The 23319-nt window shown below is 48.8% G+C and overlaps 1 protein-coding gene across 2 annotated transcripts in view; it reads right to left on the bottom strand.

Annotated features, from left to right (window-relative positions):
• Window positions 1-23319, bottom strand: part of SLC13A3 (solute carrier family 13 member 3) — a 75018-nt gene that overhangs the window by 28425 nt on the left and 23274 nt on the right. The window contains exons 2-6 of one of the 2 annotated variants that reach the window (XM_077766139.1): window positions 20333-20598; window positions 17664-17824; window positions 8015-8081; window positions 3826-4008; window positions 1056-1181 (exon numbers count right to left, since the gene is read on the bottom strand). In XM_077766139.1, the coding sequence (XP_077622265.1) occupies window positions 1056-1181; window positions 3826-4008; window positions 8015-8081; window positions 17664-17824; window positions 20333-20598 (803 nt within the window). The remainder of the gene's footprint in view (window positions 1-1055; window positions 1182-3825; window positions 4009-8014; window positions 8082-17663; window positions 17825-20332; window positions 20599-23319) is intronic. The other variant, XM_077766147.1, reaches the window with a different exon arrangement.

The following is a 23319-nucleotide window of genomic DNA, read 5'->3' as shown; positions in this document are numbered from 1 at the left end:
GGTTACAAAATTGCTCAAGATCTCATGGAAGGGTGGTTTGAACTCTGGTCCATCTGAGTTCAAAGTCAGGACATGCTTCTCCAGGAGAATGTGGGCTTTGAAACCTGCGTCTCTGCTATGAGTTGTTCTGGAAAGCACATGGGTCAAGGAACACCGTGATCAGAGCCTTCCTGTTCTCAAGCGTTTTCATGTCTCTTTGATCTAGAGTTGCTTCTACTGGTTCCATTTTACAGATGAGCAAACTAAGGCCCAGAGAGGTGAGGGGGCAGAGTCAGAGAATGACTTTATGACATACCTGCTACCCCAGCTCCTATGTTAGGATTTCCCAAACTCCAGGCAAACTCCTAACCTACCCTCAATGCTGTTCCTGTATCCACATACCACCTGGCTCATATTTGCTTAATATTTTCCTCCAGATAGATTCCTCATTTCAGTCTTTAATTATGTATGTAAACAGAACATTTTATATCGCTCCCATAAATGGAAAACAAGAATCGCTTGCCGTTAAAAATGTAATCATAAAAATAAACACATGAAAGCAGAGCACTCATTACATTCTGCCCAGGTACTATCGCTGGCTGATGCCTCTGGAACTGGCAGTTGCTCCGTTTGAAAGGCTGATTTGGAAATGTTAGAGAGGTATGACCGTGTCCTCATCACCCAGCGGAGACTTGCTTCCTTCTACGGGAGGTGATAAAGGGATTCTTTTTCTCACTATAAGAGTCGATGTTAGTGAATGCCCCGTGCCACCCCAAATTATCTCCTGTACCAGAGCCCCATAAAATGCGAGTACTTAAAGGACGATGCTCTCGGTAATTACTGACGATGGGAGCCCGTGAGCTGAGGGTCTGGGCCTCGCAGACAGCTCACACCACATAATCCTCATACTCCCGGGAGGTGAAGTCCCTACAGTCACCCCGGGAGGTGACTTGAGGTTACAGTGACGGTATCCTTAGTTTAGGAGGAAATGAGACCGCAGAAGACGCCTGTCTACCCAACGAGAGGGAAGCCGGGACTCCAGTCAGGCTCAAGGTGCAAGGTAGGCGTGAGGGTACCTCAGGGTCATTCCCCCGTACAGGAAGGAGATCCACAGCCAGCCCACCAGCAGGAAGAGCAGCATGAGAGGGAAGGCGAAAATGAACCAGGAGCCGAAATTCACCACATCGCACTGTGGGAAGAAACTGGAGAAACAGGGCGGGGGTGAGAGGCAGCCAAGGTCCGCCACGTGGATGTACACGGTGTACATACAGGCGGCTATTTCTCAGCTAGAACACGGAAGTTCAGAGGGACACACAGCAGTGTGCTTAATATTAAGCACGATATTAAGGTGCAGTTGAAAGTATTTCAAACAATTTTCTACCTTCTCTGAGCGTTCTGTAATATAATCAGAGTAAAGTAATCGAATGTATTTGGGGAGCAAAGCCAAGGAGGGACACTCATGGCAGCCATTTCCCCACCTCCCCACGCCCCTGGCTGGAGAGTCAGGACCTCACATTACTTGGCATTCATGTTAAATCCCCTCCTTCTAGACCCGAAGGTCCAAGCTTATGCAATTAAACGGTGTGTATGATTTGCATGTGATTTACATGTAATTTACTCAAATTCCTGCACATTTGATATTTTTATTTATACCTCCAGCATTTTTTCCCTTCATTTCTTTTCAAGTTGGAACCAACTCCTGCTCGTATCAGGGTGGGCGGGCAGCCTCATAACCCTCTGACAGCAACTGCCCCCACCTGCCCCGTTCCTCCCCATCCCGCAACTCAGCATCTGCCCCGGGGGAGCCCCAGAGCCCACATCTTTCCTGTCCAGCCCGGGGAAGTGCTCGGCTTTGTCCTCCCTGCCCGCAGGCCCTTTGCCGGTACTTCCTTCTAACTGAGGACACTAAAGAGCCAAACTCAGCTGGTCCCCACATTGCAAGCAGGACCGTCTTGGCCTCTGGTTTTGCAGTCCTTAAAAACAAAGCAAAACAAACCAACCAACAAACCAAAACCCACAAGGCACAGCCAGGCCTTGCTCAAAGGTGAAAAGATACCAGAGTTGTGCAGTGGGCTTGGTCAGCTGGGAAAGCGCTGAGCGACCTCACCCGTCTCACACCTTATGAGTCAGAATCTCTGCAGCAGAGACCCAGGCACCCTGAGGGGGGAGGGGGTGTGACTCTAATATGCACCCACAGCTGAGAATTACTTGTTTCCATCATCAGCTCTGAAAATCAAAAGATTTCAGAGCCTGAGAATACAGTGGAAGGTTAAGGTTTTAAAATTGGCCTGGGCGGGGCGCCTGGATGGCTCAGTCGGTGGAGCATCTGACTTCGGCTCAGGTCACGATCTCACGGTTCGTGGGTTCGAGCCCCACATCGAGCTCTGTGCTGACAGCTCAGAGCCTGGAGCCTGCTTTGGACTCTGTGTCTCCCTCTCTCTCTGCTCCTCCCCCACTTGCACTCTGTCTCTCTCAAAAGTAAATAAACATTAAAAAAATTAATAAAATAAAATTGGCTCAGGGGGCCCCTAGGTGACTCAGTCGGTTAAGTGTCTGACTCTTGGTTTCAGCTCAGGTCATGATCTCGCAGCTTTATCGGTTTGAGCCTTGCGTTGGTCTCCTTGCTGACTGTATGGAGCCTGCCGGGGATTCTCTGTCTGTCTGTCTCTCTCTGCCTCACACCCCCACTCACACTGTCTCGGTCTCTCTCAAAATGAATAAATAAACTTAAAAAATAAAATTGGCTTAGGGGGTTAAAAGACGGGTATATTTAGAATATCTCATGAAAATCACTTTGATTGGAAGTGACAGCAAACCTACACTCAGGAAGACATCACAGACATCACAGACTTTCCCCCATCATCTCAGGAAGTCCGTGATTCTTTGATCGAGTTCCGGGTAAGGGAGTCGGCCTGCATCTGGGGCCGTGTTGAGTATTAAATACTTCAGTTGTGTTTGTTTGCCAAATGCTTACACTCGCGTTCACGTGGATTAAGTGAACATAGGGTGTTCCTCCCACGGCAGAGAAATCTCAGAATCCTCGAATCTGGGCATCTGAGGAATGGAATCTTGAAACACCTGGGCTTGCTTAGATCTTCAAACTGAGAGGCTTGGGATGATGGAAGTGTCAAGTCATGCCACCTGAGAATCCTTTCCCTCTCCAGCCTGGCAGATGGCCACCCAGCCACTCTGGGAACAGCTTCGGCGATGGGGAGACTCGCTCCTGCTGGCCTGGTGCTTGGTTTGCAAAGCTTCTCCTGGGGCCTTGCGGCCACGGACCAACACCTTCAGTGGGGTTGGTTTTTTAAAGCCGATGTCACATCATGTCATCCCTTTGCCCTCAGCTTTGCACTGGGCTCCCCATCTCGCTAGCGGGAAAAGCTGGTGTCCTAACAACTTACCTTCTCTCCTCCCCCACTCCCCTCTGCCTTCTGCCCTCCAGCGTCACTGGTCTCTGTGCCGTTCACCTTTACACAGGCTGTCCCCTGTCTGGAATGCGTCTCCCTCCTGTGCTCACATAACTTCTAGATCTCAGATGTCCCCGTCAGAGAGGTTGCCTATGTAAAACAGCACCCACTCCTGTCCCTTCCACACCCTCATCATGCTTTCTTTTATTCCATAGCTTATCACACCAACGCGTATATATCCATCTGCCTTTTCTTTTATCGCTTGTCTCCACCACCAAAATGGAAGTTCCCCAGTGAGGGCCCTTCGCGCTGCTGGGTCCCCAGAGCCTGGCCAGTCGAAGGCATTCAGCACCTATCTCCCCAGATGTTGAATGAAGGAGAGGAGGAGGGGTGGGAGGAGCAGAGACCCCAGTGACCCGTGGAGCGCACCTGCCTTTACCTTTTGAGCTGGCCAAGCAGGATGAGGTTGGGGGCCGTGCCCGTGAGGGTGGCAGTGCCCCCAATGCTGGCCGAGTAGGGGATGGAGATGAGGAAGCCCTTCCAGATGTTTCTGCGGTACTCCCCTTCCTTCTTGCAGTCTGCCAGGAGATCCAAGGGAGCTTCCGCCTCAGGGCAGTCTTTGCTTTAAACAAACCCAGAAAGAAGGCATTCAGAACACAGTTCAGAATTCCCGGCCTAGTAGGGGGGGAGCAGTGCCTGGGTTGGGAGAACTGAGTGGTCTTCCTAGAAGGCAGCTGGGCACAGGCAGGGAAAACCTCTAAAGACATGCAACCCTTCAGCTCAAGTGTTCTACTCATGGAATTTATCCTAAAGAAATAATTGGGGGGCGCCTGGGGGGCTCAGTCAGTTAAGCGTCTGACTTTGGCTCAGGTCATGATCTCACAGATCATGAGTTCAAGCCCTGCGTCGGGCTCTGTGCTGACAGCGCAGAGCCTGGGGCCTGCTTTGGATTCTGTGTCTCCCTCTCTCTCTGCCCCTCCCCCACTCACACTCTGTCTCTCTCTGTCTCAAAAATAAACACTAAAAAAAAAAAAGAAGAAAGAAAGAATTGGGCAGGTGCCTCAGGTGTGGGTGTGAGTTCGCCATGGCACTAAATATAGTTTATATTAAAAACAACCTTAATCTCCATCAAAAGGGTGTTGGATAGATTATAATGATCCTCTTTCTGGATGGAACACCAATGCAGCTATTAAAAATGATGATCTAGGGGCGCCTGGGTGGCTCAGTTGGTCGAGAGCCCTACTCTTGATTTCAGCTCAGGTCATGATCCCAGGGTCGTGAGATCGAGTCCCACATCACGGTGGAGCCTGCTTAAGATTCTCTCTCTCTCTCTTTCTCTCTCTCTCATTCTCTCTCTCTCTCTCTCTCATTCTCGATCTCTCTCTTTGCCCCTCTCCCCGGCTAGTGCTCTCTTTCTCTCAAAAACAAAACACAAGACCTAGACAGACGTTTATTAAGATAAAATATGTCCATTATATGAAGTGAAAAAGGGTATTGTAACTGCGCTGCTTAATTTTTTTATTTAAAAAATATTCATATATTTCGTGAATATCTGAGTATTAAGAAAAATTTAGAATGGTATAGACAAAGTTATTTTGGTGCCTTTCTTGGGGATGAAATTATGGATTTTTCCCCCCTCTTTTATTCTTTGTATTTTCTGGTTACTTTTCTGGTGTGGTTAAGGGTATTGGGAAAGACAGGGCGCCTGGGTGGCTCAGTCGGTTAAGCGTCTGACTTTGGCTCAGGTCATGATCTCGCAGTTCGTGGTTTCGAGCCCTGTGTCGGGCTCTGTACTGACAGCTAGCTCAGAGCCTGGAGCCTGTCTTTGGATTCTGTGTCTCCCTCTCTCTCTGACTCTTCTCTGCTCATGTTCTCTCTTTCTCTCAAGAATAAATAAAACAAAAAAAATTTTAAAAGAGTATTGGGAACGAATGAATTTAAGAATTGTTAATTATATAATTAAAAGATAATGATGCTGCCATAAATGTATTGAGTTGAAAAGATGCTCACTATGCTCCTAAGTAAGACAGCAGGTTACAAAAGAGCATATACTAGAGCACTATCAATGTTGTTTTTTTTTTTAAAAAAAAACTCATTTATGTACTTAGAGAGGTATCCAGAAATAGTCTAGAATAGTATTCCCTTAACTATTTTCATCCGTCTTTGGGAGTGGGGTGCTGGATACATCTTCCTTTTTGTTTAAGAGTTTTCTTTTTCATTGTGCAATTATAAAATTTTCATAAATGAATGAAATTAAGAATTGTCCCTATATGACAAATCAATTTTTTTTTTAAATTTTTATTTATTTCTAAGAGAGAGAGAGACAGCGTGAGTAGGGGAGGGTCAGAGAGAGAGGGAGACACAGACTCTGAAACAGGCTCCAGGCTCTGAGCTGGCAGTCAGCACAGAGCCCAACGCGGGGCTCGAACCCACGAACCGCGAGATCATGACCTAAGCGAAAGTCGGACGCTCAACCGACTGAGCCACCCAGGCGCCCCGACAAATCAATTTTTTTAAGGAATCAAAAATACCTCAAATATCTTCTGGCCTGAATTGCTAAGAGTAGCCTCTTATCTGGAAGGCGCTGGGAGAGGACTTGGGGTCTAAAAGGAAGGGAAGACTAGAGGCAGCTGGAGACTGATGTCATGGCCTGACTTCTCGGGGTGAAAGTCCTGGCAGGAAATGTGGGTCCCCGGGTCTAGGAGACCACACTCAGCCTCCCAATGAGAATGAGAGAGCAGAGGGGCCTGGGGTTCATCTAGTGCAAGCATTCCTTTGTTTAGTTGGGGAAACTAAGTCCCAGAGAGGGGACTTCCATTCCAATGGGCATGGAGCTCCCGTCCAATGGATGAGGTTTTCACTCGGTGGACACAGGGAGTTCTAGAGAATGAGGTCTGAGTTTTTCCAACAGATTCAGCACAAGCTCTGCATGGACAGATGGCCCAAACAGATTCCTGGGATGCATGGTAGTGAGTGGCTGGGCCAGTCGCAGAAACCGTATCTCAAAGCTGGACTCAAAGCCCCCAGATACGGTGCCAGGAAGGAGTGGAGGCCATAGAATGAGACAATCAGACATAAGATCACGTCTCTCTTCTGCTAAAAGCCTCCACTGACTCCCATCTCATTCAAAGTCAAGACTCTACCGTTAGCCTATGAGGTCCCTCATGCTCCATCCCTCCACCCCCACCCCCACCGCACAATCAATCTCTCTGACCCCCAACTGCCGCCATCCACTCACCCTACTCCAGCCATACTGGCTTCCTGGCTGCTCTGGACTCTCAGGACCTTTGCACCTGCTGGCCCCTCCGCTGAGAACACTCTTCCCAAGGGTCCCCCATGACCCTCACCTCCTATAGGTGTTTGCTTAAGTGTGACCTTCTTAGAGAGACCATCCCTGACCACCCAGTTTAAAACTGCCTTTTCGGGGCGCCTGGGTGGCTTAGTTGGTTAAGCGTCCGACTTTCGCTTAGGTCATGAACTCGCGGTTCGTGGGTTCGAGCCCCGCGTCGGGCTCTGGGCTGAAAGCTCCAAGCCTGGAGCCTGTTTCAGTCTATGACTCCCTCTCTCTCTGACCCTCCCCTGCTCACGTTGTCTCTCTCTCTCTCTCCTAGAAATAAGTAAAAATATTAAAAAAAAATAATAAAACTGCCTTTTCACCCCCCATAGGCCCCTTCCCTGCTCATCTCTCCTGCTTGTCCCCCTGCATAGCTCTCACCAACCATCTGACACCCTAAGAATTTCACTCATGTGTTTGTTTCTTGTCACCGGGATGTAAACTCCATGAGGGCTACAGTTTCGTCTGTGGCTGCATCCGTGGCAGTGCCTGGCGCGTGGTTAAGCTGTCTATAAATATTTGTTGAATGAATAAAACAGACCTGACTGATGCCAAGCGATGCCTTGAGCAAGTGACTTTACTTCCTGCTCTTTCATCACCGAGAAACCGAGTTAACAATGCCAGGAATAACAAGCACTCCTATCCGTGCACGTAGGGCCCAGCAACCTGCTTGATCAATATTATCTCATTTAACCTCAAAAGAACCCTCCAAGGCAGGTACCAATGTCAGGTCCAGCTGGTGGATGAAGCTAAATGAGGCTCAGAGAGGTTAAGGGACTTGTCCAAATCACACAGCCGGTGAGCCGCAGAGCCAGAATCAAAGGCAGGTCTGCAGGGCTCCAACCCCCCAGGTCTTAACCACGCTGCCAAATACCGAGGACACCGGCCACTGAAACGTGCTGTCGACGTGAAGGTGCTTCCTAAGCCACACGGTTGTGAAGGACCGTGATTGTTTCTCAGGATCCTTTTGCCTTTAGAGCCCCTTGATCCCTGCCTGCATGCTCCTCCTCCTCGCCTGTCCTATAGTTTGTGTGCATCTGCTCGGCCGGCCCCCCCTTTCAGATGCTCCACTTCAGCAGACCTCTAGGGACTTAACGTGCTCCCCTGCCCTTTCCACCCACATTTGCATTTTTCTTGTCTAAGCCCAAGGGATGAATGGTAGAAGCTCGGGCATTAGGTCATTTGGAGAAAATGAGGGGAAGGGGGAGTTTGGCTGGCAGCACTGAATTCTTGTCCATCGTCTCATTGGACCAAGCACTGGCTCCTCTATCAATCGACCACACCGGGAACTCACTCTTCTGTGCCGGCAAGAAATTGCACCTCCGTGGGCAGAGCATGCAGACCGTTTCTCCGCACAGCGGCTAGGACGGAAAAACAGGACGTCTTTAGTGAAAGTGACGAGCAGAGAGGAGTATTCTTATTCTTGCATAGGCAGTGAAAAGGGCTTCTTCGGGTCCCCCTCTGATACTGGTAATTGCACTTTAAAAAAAAAATTTTTTTTAATGTTTTATTTATTTCTGAGAGAGAGAGACAGCGTGAGCAGGGGAGGGTCAGAGAGAGAGGGAGGCACAGAATCTGAAGCAGGCTCCAGGCTCCGAGCTAGCTGTCAGCACAGAGCCCGATGCGGGGCTCGAACCCACAAACCGCGAGATCGTGACCTGAACCGAAGTCAGACGGTTAACCGACTGAGCCACCGAGGCGCCCCATAATTGCACTTTTTATTTTTTATTTTTTTTATTTAAAACTTTTTTTTAAATTTATTTATTTCTTAGAGACAGAGAGAGAGGCAGCGTGAACAGGGGAGGGTCAGAGGGAGAGGGAGACACAGAATTGGAAACAGTCTCCAAGCTCTGAGCTGGCTGTCAGCACAGAGCCCGACATAGGGCTCGAACCCACGAACAATGAGATCATGACCTGAGCCGAAGTTGGACGCTTAACCGACTGAGCCACCCAGGCACCCTGTAATTGCACTTTTTAAAAAGGCACTCGAAATTCCATCCTTCTTTCCCACCTGTTCATATTTGGAGATGGCCCTGGCCTGTGGGCAGGGGTTAAGCTGCAAGTCCTCTAGACAACCAGTGACCCAAGTCTAGACTCACCATTGGCAATGGGATGTTTGGGAAAGACTAACTAACTATAAGTAGTGGATCAGTCACCCCGCTCTCCCATTCATTCATTGATTCATTCAGTGTTTCCTGAGCACCTACTATGTGCTATGAGTTTGCAGTACACAGTGAATAATATAGGACAAGCCCTCGGTTCCCATGAAGGTTATATTCTAGAAGGGGAGACAATCAGTGAATACAGAATATCTCAGGCAGAGATGGAGGAAAGAAAAGTGGGTGATGTGATGGAGAGTGATTGCAGAGTCCGGAGGGGAGGAGGTGAGCTACTGTGATCAGGTCAGCCGAGCAGACACCATGAGCTGATGGCAGCCGATTTGAGACTTCAAGGATGAAAGGAGCCAAGAGGAAAAAAAAAGAAAAAGAAAAAGAACAAAAGGAGCCAAAGGAAGAGCCATGGAAAGAGAACTCTAAGCAACAGCAGAAGCAAGTGCAAAGGCCCTGAGGGAGAATGTATCTGGTATGTGGAGAAGAAGGGAGAGCAGTGGAGCTGGGGCTGGAGGGGCATGAGTAAGGAAGAGGGTGGCAGGAGGTGAGGTGAGAGAAGGGGCAGGGGTGAGGGGGTCAGGAGGTGGGCTGGGTCATGCAGAGGTCTTGGGACTCTCAGTAAGGACTTTGGCTTTTTACTCAGAGTCAGATGTGAGCAGAGCCAGGGGAGGGTTTGAGCAGAAGGGAGTCAGGACAGGATCTGACTTCCTTTTAAAGACATTTCTTGCCTAATAGGTCAGTCTCCCCAGAAGCCTTCAATAGTGTTTTGGAGACAAGAACAATTGAAGGAGTTAAAACTTTCTGCAGCTGAAACTGTCACCAAGAACAAAAGAACCTATCCCTGGGCATTGAGGGTGTGACCATGGCTGAGCACTGGGTTCTGGGTTCAAATCACAAATCCATCACTTAACTATGTAACCTTATATCAGCGGTTCCCAGCTGAGGCCGATTCTGCCTCCAGGAGACATTGGGCAATGTCTGGAGACATTTTCGGTCATCATAACTGGGAGTGGAAGTAGGGGTGGGGGAGTGTTGCTGGCATTTAGTGGGTAGAGGCCAGGAGCGCTGCTAAACATCCTACTATGGACAAGTCAGCCCCGCCCCCCAGCAAAGTCATGCATCCTACCCAAAATGTCATAGTGCTGAAGTCGAGAAACCTTGGTTTACATAAACCTCTGAATCTGGCTGTGCCTTAGTTCTTTAATTCACAAAATGTGAGTAGTAATTCTGGAATTGTCAAGAGGATTAAGGCATTGACCCATTTGCTATAGACGGAGTGCTTGCATCTCCCACAGATTCATACGTTGAAACTTGATCCCCACTGAGATGGTATTAGGAGGTGGGACCTTTGGGAGGTGATTATATAATAAGCGCAGAGTCCTCATGAATGGGATTAGTGCCCTTAAAGATGTCTGGGCGCCTGGGTGGCTCAGTGGGTGAGCATCTGACTTCAGTCTAGGTCATGATCTCGCCATCCCGAGTTTGAGCCCTGCATTGTGCTCTGTGCTGACGGCTCAGAGCCTGGAGCCTGCTTCAGATTCTGTGTCTCCCCCTCTCTCTGACCCTCCCCTGCTCATGCTCTGTCTCTATCTCTCAAAACTACATAAACATTAAAAACAACTTTAAAATAATAAAAAGATAAAAGATGCCCCACAGAGTTCCCTTGTCTCTTCCACTGTGTGTGGACACAGAAAGAAGACGGGCATGTATAAATCAAGAAACAGTCCCTCACCAGACAAATTTGCTGGCACCTTGATCTTGGACTTCCCAGCCTCCAGAACTATGAGAAATAAATACCCAGCCCATGGTAGTTTTGTTATAGCAGACTGAAGGCACTAAGGCACCATTTAAAACAGGGATTGGCAGGGCGCCTGGGTGGCTCAGTCAGTTAAGCGTCTGATTTGGGCTCAGGTCATGATCTCATGGCTCGTGGGTTTGAGCCCTGCATTGAGCTCTGTGCTGACAGCTCAGAGCCTGGAGCCTGCTTCGGATTCTGTGTCTCCCTCTCTCTCTCTGCTCCCCCCCAGCTCACTCTCTTTCTCTCTCTCTCTCAAAAATAAATAAACATAAAAAAAAACAAATAAATAAAGCAGGGATTGATAAATTTCTTCTGTAAAGGACCAGATAGTAAATATCTTAGTTTTGGGGGACCATACAGTCTCTGTGGTACTCAACTCTGCCATGAAATGGCCGTAGACAATACATAAATGAACACGTATGGCTAAACCTTCATTTTTAGACCCTGGAAATTTGAAGTTCACATAATGCTCACATGTCACAAAATATTCTTTTGATTTATTCAACCATTTAAAAATATAAAGTCTATGCTCAGCTCATATAGGTTGCGCGCGCACACACACACACACACACACACACACCAGACAGTGGGCTAGATTCAGTGAGCCAAAGTTTACCAGACCCCAACTGGAAGAATGTAACGGGAATCTGAGCCCTAGCAAGGATTTAGTTAATGTGGGTTCCTCTTGAGAAAGAGTAAGAAAGCGGCCCCTGTCATCAGGAACTGGTCTGGCCCAGATTTGCCTTGAGTTCTCAGGTTGGAGCTACATAATCTTATACATTCGCCAACATCAGACAGACTCGCTCTCTGAGACTTGATGAAATGAGACAACGTAAGGACACTTCTTAGCACAGAGCCACTTGCCACCACAAGATGCCATGCATACCCTCTCTTGCCACTTCTTTACCCGTAGAATTGCCCCTGATTTCTGACGTTATTCGATCTAGAGCAAGGTTCCTTAGATCCCCACAGATGCTTCAGCCAAAGCCCACAGCCCCTGAGAGGTCCTTTCTAATGCCACTGACGGATGTCATCGTGGCTGCCGGTGGCATGGGCTCTCTCTCACTGTGGCCACAAGAATAAACTCCAGCTGTTTAACTGCAGATGTGTGTTTGGGAGGAAGGGTGTGGACTCCAGTCCCAGCTCCTTCCCTGTTTCACTAAGTGGCATGGGGAAGAAGTCCCTTCCCCTCTCCGCTCCAGGCTGTTCTTTCCCTGTAGGTATTTAGAAGGTGTGGGGTCCATGGGAGCTGCCATTTTACTAAGGCTGGTCCTGCTGATCGCCAGCTGAATGCGGATAGGCTCACCCTGGGCCCCAGGATGAGGGTTCCAGGGCTGCTCTGATGGAAAAATCGCTCACATCCAATGAGCGAGGCCAGAGGCCACAGCATTGAAGCAGGAAGTGAAGGCTATTATTAGGACATCGATGCTGGTGGCCAAAGTTGCTCCCCCGGGGAAGACCAGACATGAAGAACTTGGACCCAGGACACTCCCCAGCCCCAACTCACCTCTGCCTTCCTCTGTACCCTTCACTTCCCACCCGGGTTGGGACCACAGCTGTCACACGGCATCAGACCTCAGCAGAGCTCGCTAACATCTCAAGCACAACCCAAGGCAGCTCTGGGCACCCGTGGAGGAATGGCAGAATTTCCTAGAAGTGTCCAGGCCCCTGCCCTGATTTAGCGGCTTGGAAGTGGGGCCAGGGCTTCAGTACATTTTTTTTTTAAGATAGGGAATGATTTTTTTTTTTAATGTTTTATTTATTTCTGAGAGAGAGAGAGACAGAGTGAGCATGGGAGGGTCAGAGACAGAGGGAGACACAGAATCCGAAACAGGCTCCAGGCTCTGAGCTAGCGATCAGCATAGAGCCCGACGTGGGGCTCGAACCCACGAATGGTGGGATCATGACCTGAGCCGAAGTCAGACGCTTAACCGACTGAGCCACCGAGGCGCCCCATTCAGTACATTTTAAAAGCTCAGCAGTTCATTCTTTGGCTCAGCCAGGGTTGAAAACCCTCACCTAAAGTCATAGGTGGGGAAACTTCGGCCCCAGAGGCTGCCCACGCCTTGTGTTCACCAGTTTGCCCCAGTCCCCACCTGGCCCCTGTCACTCATCTACAGAAGCTGGTTGCTATCAGCAACGGAGCTGGGGAGGGGGCCCCCAATGGGAGGGAAAGCTGCGCACATACAACAGTAAACTGCAATTGTCAGTAGCCTGTAAGATGAGGAAGGAGGAGTTTTACTTCTTTATACAAGTTAGTAGGATGCAAGAATTGTATGCCAGGCGTCATTTCCCTCATAATCACGATGATCAAAAACATAATGAAGATGCAGTTGATAAAAAACAAAACAACAACAACAAAAAAACCCAAGATGTTGAATGTTCTTTACTATTTCCCAGAGTCCACTCTGGTGCTACCTGTGACCACAGTGATCTAGGTGACCACGAAAAAACGGGCCAGTGGGACAAAGTCTCCAAAGTGGCCGGCTGGTCAGGAGCTTGGCACTTATGTAAGGTCTTGTTGAAATAACACCAATCCCTGAGGCACACAGAGAAGTCTCCAGCTTGTAATCCTGGGAGCAGCCTCAGAAAAGCCTGGGAGAGCCTGGCCGTTGCTCCCCTCCTCTTTACATCCAGGGAAACTGAGGCCCAAGAAGGCAGGTTACAGCCTGGGTCAAGACGAACCAATGGGCCCGTGGCAGAGTCGGGCTTGTTCCTGGGACCGCTGATTCCCGGCCTCTTGAATCTATCCCTCCATCTCCGACAGCACCCACCTGGCTCTCAGCAGGTCTGACCTGGCACTGCTAATGGTGTGAATGGCATGTTCTTGGAGTTTGGGACACTCAGGAAATACTTCTTGTATCTAATCTGGTACCTTTAGCAAAGCCCCCCAAGCTAGAGCAGGTTGGCATCCATTAATTCATTTAGCACTTGCAACAGTCTGGGTCATAGGTTTTAAGACCCCATTTTATGGAGGAAGAAACTGAGGTCTGGAACAGCCATGTAACTGGGGCGCCTGGGTGGCTCGGTCGGTTAAGCAACCAACTCTTGACTTCAGCTCAGGTCACGATCTCACAGTTGGTGAGATCGAGTTCCGCACTGGGCTCTGCGCTGAGAGTGTAGAGCCTGCTTGGGATTCTCTTTCTCTGTCTCTCTCTCTCTCTGCCCCCTTCTGCATGCTCTCTCTCTCTTTCCCAAAATAAGTAAATAAAAACTTAAAAAGGACAGTGACGTAACAGATCCATTCAGTCATTTATTCATCAATTCCACACCTTTACTGAACACCTACTATGTACTATACAGTGTTCTAGGTGAACAAGACTCTACCAGCATAGGTCATTCATGGCAATGGGAAAGGTTGACGCAAGCTGCCATGGAGCTCGGAGTCCAGACAAATCCCTCTCCACTAGAGGTTCAAGGAAACTTAAAGGTGCACCAAGATGTAGGGTCTTATCACCTGCTTCTCCGTATTCCTGGAAATCTTACAATGGTTTTTATACAAGTCCCATGTATTAACCACATCCTACGCGCCAGGCTCTCATATCTCATGCCAGCCTCACAACGATCCGTACGAAATGGGAGGTGTCCTCATTTCACAGACGAGAAAAGAGCTTCAGAAAGGCCTTTCCCCGCTCCAGGTCTCGTGGATGCGGAGCGAAGGAGGAGGGCGATGCTTAGCCCAGCCTAAAAGGTTGCTTTTTGAATGATGTTACCTTGAAGGATGGCAAGCTAGCCAAATATTGGGGCAGAGAAAAGGAAGGAAAAAGTGGTGGGGTTCAGATTCCAAAGTCAGAGGGACCCCCTCCTGGCTGAGGGACACTGGGCAAATACTTCATTACTTTGCGCATCAGTTTTCCCCTCTGTAAAATGGGTATGATGATAGGGCCAGCCCTGGGGGGCTGTAGCAGCGGGTCTAATGAGAACACATGTATTAGGTGTTGGAGAAGTCACCACGCATGTGGCCCCTTGGTCCCTCAGCCAGTGCAGGAAGCTGAACTGGGTAAAGAAACTGAAAGGAAGCATCAGGGCTGCCCTCCAAGACTGAGGACCCGCTGGGTCTTGTCCAGTGAGCTCCGCCCCAGGCCCGTCCTGCTCTTCATTGGTGCCTACAATCATAGATTCTAGATCCAGACAGAGCTCAGCAACTAACTCACCACATTGCTTGGAGCAAATCATTTTGCCTCCCTGAGCCTCAGTGTCTTCGTCTGTAAAATGTTATAAACATTAAATGAGCAAACGGGTATGAAAAATACAGCACCACGTCTGGCATACGGTGGGTTTGCAGAAGTGAGAGCTCATATTATCATCATCGTTGCTCTGGGGTCCCTCATGGACCCAGATCTCCCAGGAGCCTCCTCACCCCTGCCCTGGCCCACTAACGGTCTCCACTCCCTCCCCCACCGTCCTCACATCCGGTCACCAGCACAGTGCACAGAGACTAGGTGAAAGGGAACATCTCTCTTTGCACTGGAATTAGCCTTGTTCTAGGACTTAGGGCTGATCATTAATCAATCCTGCTCTCTGATCCTACCGCTTGTGAAAGGAGGCATCTGGCCCAGCTTCCCAGGGTCTCCTACCTCCCGACATCCTGCAGCATACGGGAGAAGGTTCTGGATTTCGCCTTGTACTCAACACTGTGTGTGACTCTAGGCAAGTCCTTTCCCTTTCCTGGGTCTCAGGTTTTTTTCATCTTTATAATGAAGGATATGGCTCTCAAACTTTTTTTTTCTGGCCACTAAACTCTTGGGAAAAAAAAAATCTTGTGTACAAGACAGAATAGCAGAGGGTAAGAGTCCAGGCTCTGAAGTCAGCCAGTCTAGATTCAAAATACCAGAGCCGCTGTTTTGCAACTGTGTGACCATGAAAGGCTCCTTTATCCTCTTTTCTTACATTTTTTCCTCAATTTCCGATCTTCTAAATGGGGTCAATGCTGGCTCTACCTTATCCAGAGGTAAGGCCCCCAAGGAGAGCCCTGACATGAAGTAAGTGCTCAGTAAATGTCGGTGATTGTTACTTGGAAGCCAAGTGTATAAAACAGATAAAGTGGGGAAGCCGGGGCGGAAGTGGAAGAAGGAGCCGGGTCTCCACGGCTTGTTGCCATTCCAGGGTGACCCTGAGGCGGTTCTCTTGAAGCCCCAACATCCAAAGGAGACAGTCTGAAAACCAATGAAGCTCTGGAGGTGAGCAGACTATGGCCTGTGGGCTGACTCTGGCCCGCTGCCTGCCAACTGAGAATGGGTTTTACATTAAAAAAATTTGTTTTAACGTTTATTTATTTTTCAGAGACTGAGAGAGACAGAGCACCGGGGTGGGGGTGGGGGCACAGAGAGAGAGGGAGACCCAGAATCTGAAGCAGGCTCCAGGCTCCGAGCTGTCAGCACAGAGCCGGACCCGGGGCTCAAACTCACAAACAGCGAGATTGTGACCTGAGCCGAAGTCAGACGCTTAACCAACTGAGCCACCTAGGTGCCCCGAGGATGGTTTTTACATTTTAAAATGGCTGGAGAAAGTCAGTAGAAGCATAATACTTCGTGATATAAAAATTACATAAAATTGTAATTTCAGCACCCGTAAATAAAATTTCATCGGAACCCAGCCACGCCCACTTATTTACATATTATCTGTGGATGCTTTCTCTCTGCAAGGACAGAGGTTTGAGCAGCTGTGATGGTGTGGCCAGCAAAGCCTAAAATATTTACTATCTGGTCACTTACAGAATAAGTTTTCTTTTTTTTTAAATTTATTTAAAACATTTAAAAATGTTTATTTTTGAGAGAGACACACACACACAGAGCACAAGCGGGGGTGGGGGAAGCAGAGAGAGAGGGAGACAGAGAATCTGAAACAGGCTCCAGGCTCTGAGCTGTCAGCACAGAGCCCAGTGAGGGGCTTGAATCCACGAACTGTGAGATCTTGACCTGAGCTGAAGTCGGATGCTTAACCAACGGAGCCCCCCAGGCGCCCCTATTTATTTCCTTATTTAGTCCCTTTGGTTCCCATTTTCCACTCCTATCCTTCCCAGAGCAACCACGCTGATGCATTTCATCTGTAGTTTCTCGTTCGCTTCTGTTCTTACAAACTGGCCCCTTGCGTGACATTTTAATTTACATAATGGTACTGCCTTCTAGATCTCATTGTGGCTTCTCTCAATCACAACGTGTTTTTGTGAGATCCATTTCTAGAACTCATTTTTTTTGCTTCTAAAAGCAGCATGGTGCGCAAGAGGACACACTTTACCTTCCCCTTCACTGGGGATTGCGTTCACGTGGCTACTAACTCACCCCACCACGGAGAACGCAGCAGTGAATGCTGTCAACACTGTCCCCTTCAGGGACCTGCGTCAGAATTCCTTTGGCACGTGCCTCCAGGAGCAAAACAACTGGGTTACAGGATCTGGGCACATTTAACCTGATTGTCTATTTGCAGAATTCCTTTAAGAAAGGCTGACCCAGAGCAAATCAGAGGACTCTAGATGCTGGCGAGGATGTGGAGACACGGGCACCCTCCTACACTGTTGGTGGGAATGTAAACGGGTGCAGCCCTTCTGGAAAACAGGGTGGAGGTTCCTCAAGNGATGGGCATGGAGGAGGGCACTTGTGGGGATGAGCACTGGGTGTTATGTGGAAACTAGCTTTCTTATTTTTGTCAGTCTCATTGAAGTATACCTTGTTGTTATTTCAATTTGCATTTCTCTGGGTATCAGTGATACTGAGCATCTCTTCAAATGTTCTAAAGCCAGGCTTAAGTATACTACCTACTTCATAAGGCTATTTGAGAGATAAGAGATAAGGTAGGCAATGTGTTGAACTCATCACTCAGTTCATAGTAAGCACTCAATAAATGCAATTACAAAAACAAGGTATCAAGGTTTGACGTAGCTAATTTTCAGTTATTATTATTATTATTTAAACACTTGGCATATAGTGTATGCTCGGTAAGTGCATTCACGTCACTGTCCCCTGCAACTTTTGGACACTCTGCTCCCCCTCTTGCACACTGGTGGGGGCTGCCCCAGTGCCTTTGCACAGCCTCACCTGAGTTCTCTTCACCCTGCTGGCTGAGGTCCTTCCGAGTATCCTGGCCAAAGAGGCTTTTCAGGATGGCGCTGGCGATGGGCAGCATCATGGCAGTGGAGGCGGTGTTGCTCAGCCACATGGACAGGAAGGAGGTGGTCACCATCATTCCCAGGATGAGCCTGGGGACAGACAGAGTTAGAGACACATCCAGAAGGGGGCCCAGGAGGTCCTCTGGTCCCATGTTGGGAGGAGTCCTGCCTGCTTGTTTTACAGATGGAAAGCTAAGTCCCAGTAAGGACAATTCAGGCGACCAAGCGGGGGCCAGATCCATTTGCCAGCCTTATCTCGGGTCTAAGGAAACTGATTCCACACGTTTAAGTGAACTGGCCAGGGGTACGTAAGGCAAAATGGCCCAACGACACCCCAGCCTTGAAATATTCTCTCCTTTGTCCCCCAGTCCTTGATGGCTTCCATTGCAGAATAAAATTGCCTTGGTTTGGCACCAAGAGCATCCACCACATCCCCCCAAACCGTCTTCCCCAGCCTCCTCTCCCTCTTCCCCTCCCGCTCCTACAAGGCACCTGCTAGACTGCCCTGAACTCACCAGCACACCCAGACAGGCCCTGATCTCCAGCCTGCCTGCCATTGCTTGGCCCCTCCCACCAACAGGAATCCAAGGTCCATGATCTTTTTTCTTTACCTTGAACTCTTAATCCACCTGGAATTTGTTTAGATGGATAGTATAAAGTAAGATCTAAGTCATTTTTTTTCTTCAAAGAATAAGCCAATTATTCCAACCTTCACCATTTATTGAATAATCCTTTCCTTCTTCTACTGATTTAGGCTTTCTAGAATACTTATCCAGCATTTAAAAATCTATTTCTGGACTAGGGTCATACCGTTTTCATTGTTCTGACTTTATCATATGCTTGATAGCAGCCCTACCCATTTTCAAGGTCAAATGTAACCTGCTCCATGAAGAAGTCTACCCCTTACCTCTCCTGTGGGCTCCCACACGTGTGCCCCTTGAGTTGGAATTGCACTTCACATTGGTATCACTTCTATAGATAGACTCTCTCCCACAGGCAGGAGGAAACACAGCTAGAGTGGGATAGAGTGCTTGACACAGAGTCGATACTAGAAACCTAGGAGCTATCTAGAACCTTCTTTACCCTAACCACTACCCCCATTGATTTTATCAACCAGAGTTCTCAAAACTCATCTCCACTGCCATCCCCCCAGTCAAAGCTGTCACCATGCTTCGTCTGGACACCCAGAACGCTCTCCTAACTAGGCTGCATCCATTTCTCACTCCTTTTCTGCTCTCCACACAGCAGCCTAGAGGAATTGTTTAGTTTTGTTTTTTAACGCAAATCTGGTCATGTCATTCCCCACCGTAGAACTCTTTAAAGCAGAGATTCATAACCAGCGTGGATATAATTCAGGATAGAAATGGGGGGGAGTGCATTTTGATTTTATTAATATCTATTAGTAATTAAGTATTTCCTTTGGGGATAGACAAAGGCAACAAAGTTCAATAGTGTTGAAAGTGCCTGGGACTTGGTCACCAATTGAGATCACAGGTTAGTTGCATATCATGCTATACCAGTCGCGAACACCTTGGAATACAACTGACACTCAACACAGTCTCAGAACCGTAGTTGGTATTAGGTCAGTTGCTAGGTCTTATTATTTACTGTAAAGGAGTGCATATGGGACTATTTCACAAATGTGTGTGTTTTTAAAACTCTACTTGGATAACTGCACTTTGCTGTGGTTGTTGTGTTTTTCAATCCTATGTGTTGTGTAATTTATACATTTCAAAATATTATTCTAGCAAGGAGTCCTTAAGATGGGATAAATCGCAAAGAAAAACAAAGATTAAAAGAACAGTGAAACCCTATTTTAAAACATTTTAATATTTATTTATTATTTATCTATCTATCTATTTATTTATTTATTTTTGAGAGACAGAGAGAGAGAGACAGACAGAATGAGAGTGGGGGAGGGGCAGACAGAGAGGGAGACACAGAATCGGAAGCAGGCTCCAGGCTCCGAGCTGTCAGCACAGAGCCCGACACGGGGCTCGAACTCATGAACCGTGACATCATGACCTGAGCCCAAGCTGGACACTTAACCAACAGAGCCACCCATTTTAAAGGTCATTTAATTCTCTGAGAATGAAAGTTCAAACCCTAGCCTGGGAGGCTGAGGCCCTGCCACCCTACGTCTCCAAGACCATCTTGTGCCCCATTCCCCACCAGCCTTGGCATCTGGGCTATTACATAGCAAAGTAGGATGACGGTGGCCAAGATTTACTGTCTAAGCTATTATATCTTCACTTTACAGGCAAAGAGAGAGGAGTGAAGTCGTTTCCCAGAGCAGGAAAGGCGGGACTCAGCCCCGAGCAGTCTGAGCCACACCGCTAAAATGGCCATCTCTAACACTACTGGACTCCAGCCCCTGCGGTGGGGCCCGGGACAGGCATTGCACCTGGCCTCCCCAGGTGATGCTCATGCACTCTTGAGGCCTGCCCGCCCCGGGGACTAGCCCTGTGTCTGGCTTACAGAATGTCCGGGGAATGAAAGAGTAAATGGAAGGTGGGACATGATGAGCTCGTTGACCCGGGTGACCAGACCGGACCGGGAAGGGTGGGTTTGGGCTCCAAGGAATATGGTTCCTCTTACCTGGCTGGCTGGACCCCAACGAGCATCAGGACCTTGAGGGCGATTCTCCGGTGCAGGTTCCACTCCTCAATGGCGGTGGCCATGATCAGACCGCTGAGGAAGAGGAAGTTGGTGTCCAGGAAGTACTGGGGGCACACCTTGTTGGAGGGCAGGATGCCCAAGAAGGGGAAGAGGACGATGGGCAAGAGGGCCGTCACCGAGAGGGGCAGGGCCTCCGTGCACCAGTACACTGCCATGAGCAGGATGACAAACAGGCAGCGGCCTTCCTGCAGGGGGGAGACGCAGGTCAGGAGGGTCAGCGGAGCCCCAGGCCGCAGGGCGAGAAGAGATCCTGGGGCAGCGCCCATCCGGGCACGTTCCGCGGGGAGTCTGTGCAGAGGGTGAGCGCCCAGAGCTTTGACCTTGAGCGGATAACATCACCTGAGCCTCATATGGCTCGACTATGCAATGGGGAAGCAACGTCTGTCCATTTTATAGGATTGCTGAGGATGAAATGAAATACTCCATGGTTTTAGAAGTAGACCCTGAAGTGAGCATGAGACTGAAGATAGTTTACTTGGCAGAGGATCCCAGAAAGTTCTGGAAAGGCAACAGGGAAGTGAAACAGAAGGAAACCAATACAGACAGTGTTTTAATGAGAAGATGAACCCTGTGGGCAGTTGGGGCTCGATCTTGATGGGGGATCGTGGGAGAGAGTGCAGCTCATGCTTTAGAGCTGCCTTCCTGGGAGGCAAGGAAGCTAGCTTTTCACCTGCCAAGTCCTGGCCGTCACTGGTTGAAGGCTGCTCCTGGAGCGGTAACTCGCCAGCACGTCCAGCCTGCCCCACGTACAGTGAGGGAACGCACTGGTGCAGAGCTTCCCAGGCTCAGTAAGAGGCTACTGGCACGTGAAGAATGGTGAGCGCCAGTGGAGATGGCTGTGCACATTCTAATCCTTACACATCCTAACGGACTTTCTCCTGGAAGCTAGAAAATTGAAGATCAAGGTGCCAGGAAATGTGGGTCCTGGTGACAACTCTCCTCCTGGCTTACAGATGGCCATCTCCTTGTGTCCTCACCTGGTCCGTGCTGGATGCGTGCGTGCAGAAAGCTCGCTTTTTCCACAGGCTATAATCCCATCATGGGCCCCCCTGCCTCATAAACTAATCCAATCTTACAGTTTCCAAAGGATAATAAAGGGATTGTATGAACAATTTTATATCAATAAGTTTGATAACTTAGAGGAAACAGGAAAGCTCCTCGGAAAGCACAACATCTCCAACTATCAGAAAAGGAAAGAGAAAAGCTGAATGTTTCAGTATCTATTCAAGAAATGGAATCAATCATTAAAAACCTTCTTGCAGAAAAAGTTCCTCTAAGGCTTGCTGGCTTCAATGGTAATTCTACCAAACATTTAACACATAAGGGACACACATCTGACACAAACGCTTCCAGAGAAGAGAGAGGGAGGGGAGTACTTCCCACTTCAGGTTATGAGGCCGGGGTAACCCTCTTACTGGGTCATCCTGACAAGGGCATCAAGAGGAAAGAAAAGAGAATGTTCTAATGGTTGAGCATTGATGGGACACCTCTAGCCTGCCTTGCATTATGATGCAAAAGAATTATATGACAACAGAAACCACCAATATTTTTTTTTAATTTTTTTAATCTTTTATTTATTTCTAGGAGAGAGAGACAACGTGAGCAGGGAAGGGTCAGAGAGAGGGAGTCACAGACTGAAACAGGCTCCAGGCTCTGAGCTGGCAGTCAGCACAGAGCCCGACGCGGGGCTCGAACCCACGAACCGCGAGATCATGACCTAAGGGAAAGTCGGACACTTAACCGACTAAGCCACCCAGGCGCCCCAGAAACCACCAATATTTTTGAGTGTTTATTAAGTTCCAACATTTTGCATGTATGAACTCACTCAGTGGGACTATCCCCTGCTTTTTAGGGGAGGTCGGAAAAGGACATCGACTCAGCGATGCATATGAGGCTGTGACCAAAGTCATTCAGGCTCAGGGTACTGTTGCGGCTCACAAACGAATAGTCTAGACAGGAATTCTAATTTTAACCTCTTTTCTTTAAGCATTTAAGGGATTCCAAGTATAACGAGAGCTAACAACGACCAAGTGTACTTACTACTGCCCACGTGCTCTTCCGAGTAGTTTACACGCCTTAACTCATTCCATCCTGCAGCCACTGGGAGGCAGGTGCTACGTTCTCTACGCTCCTGGTGGGACAACTGGGTTGGGTAACTTGCCCCAGGTTGCTGAGGTAGGGACGGAACTTGAACCCAGGCGATCTGGCTCCAAAGCGTGTGCCTCCGGGCCACCCTGCATAATCCACTCTAGGCTTGTTCAATTCCTGCATCCTCTGGCTCTCGGGCATCCCTGGAGCGTCTCCCGTTCCTCGAGCTCACTGGCCTGGTCTTGCCACGTGTGTCTGCCATTGCTTCGTATTAACCGCCCCCCTGCTTGTGAAGAGCACGCTCTTAATAACCACCCTGTCCCCTCCCAACGCCTGATCCCAGAGGCCCCGTCGTTCCATTACGGCTTCTTTTCTCCAGAGCATGAGCTACCTGGAGGCTATAGCACTCCCTCGGCATGATATCGCCGCCACCACCACCAAATCAGTACTAATAATACCTTCACGTGCCGGAAACTTTCTATGTGTTAGACGCCATTCCGACTGCTGTACCTGCATTATGTCAGCTGAGTTGTGTTTGTCAGAACGGCGGTTTGAAGTTGGTCCCATGATGATCTCCATTTTACAGATAAGGAAACTGAGGCACAGAGTGATTAAGCTGAGCATGATCACAGGGTAAGAACCAGGCCTGCTGGCCCCGGGGCCTCCCCTCAGCATGAAGCTCGTGCAGGAGGGGGAGGCAGAAGGCGAGGAGGCTGCTCCCAAATGTCCAGTCAGTGCCAGGACAGATCGCAATGAATACTTTTTTAGCATAAGTATAGCCCATGTAATATTTGGGACAGACTTATACTGAAAACAAT

This window comes from Crocuta crocuta, unplaced genomic scaffold (assembly GCF_008692635.1).
Source record: "Crocuta crocuta isolate KB4526 unplaced genomic scaffold, BGI_CrCroc_1.0 scaffold71, whole genome shotgun sequence".
Classification (NCBI taxonomy): Eukaryota; Metazoa; Chordata; class Mammalia; order Carnivora; family Hyaenidae; genus Crocuta; species Crocuta crocuta.
The sequence above is the reverse complement of the archived record's forward strand: the minus strand, read 5'-3'. Positions and strand labels throughout refer to the sequence as shown.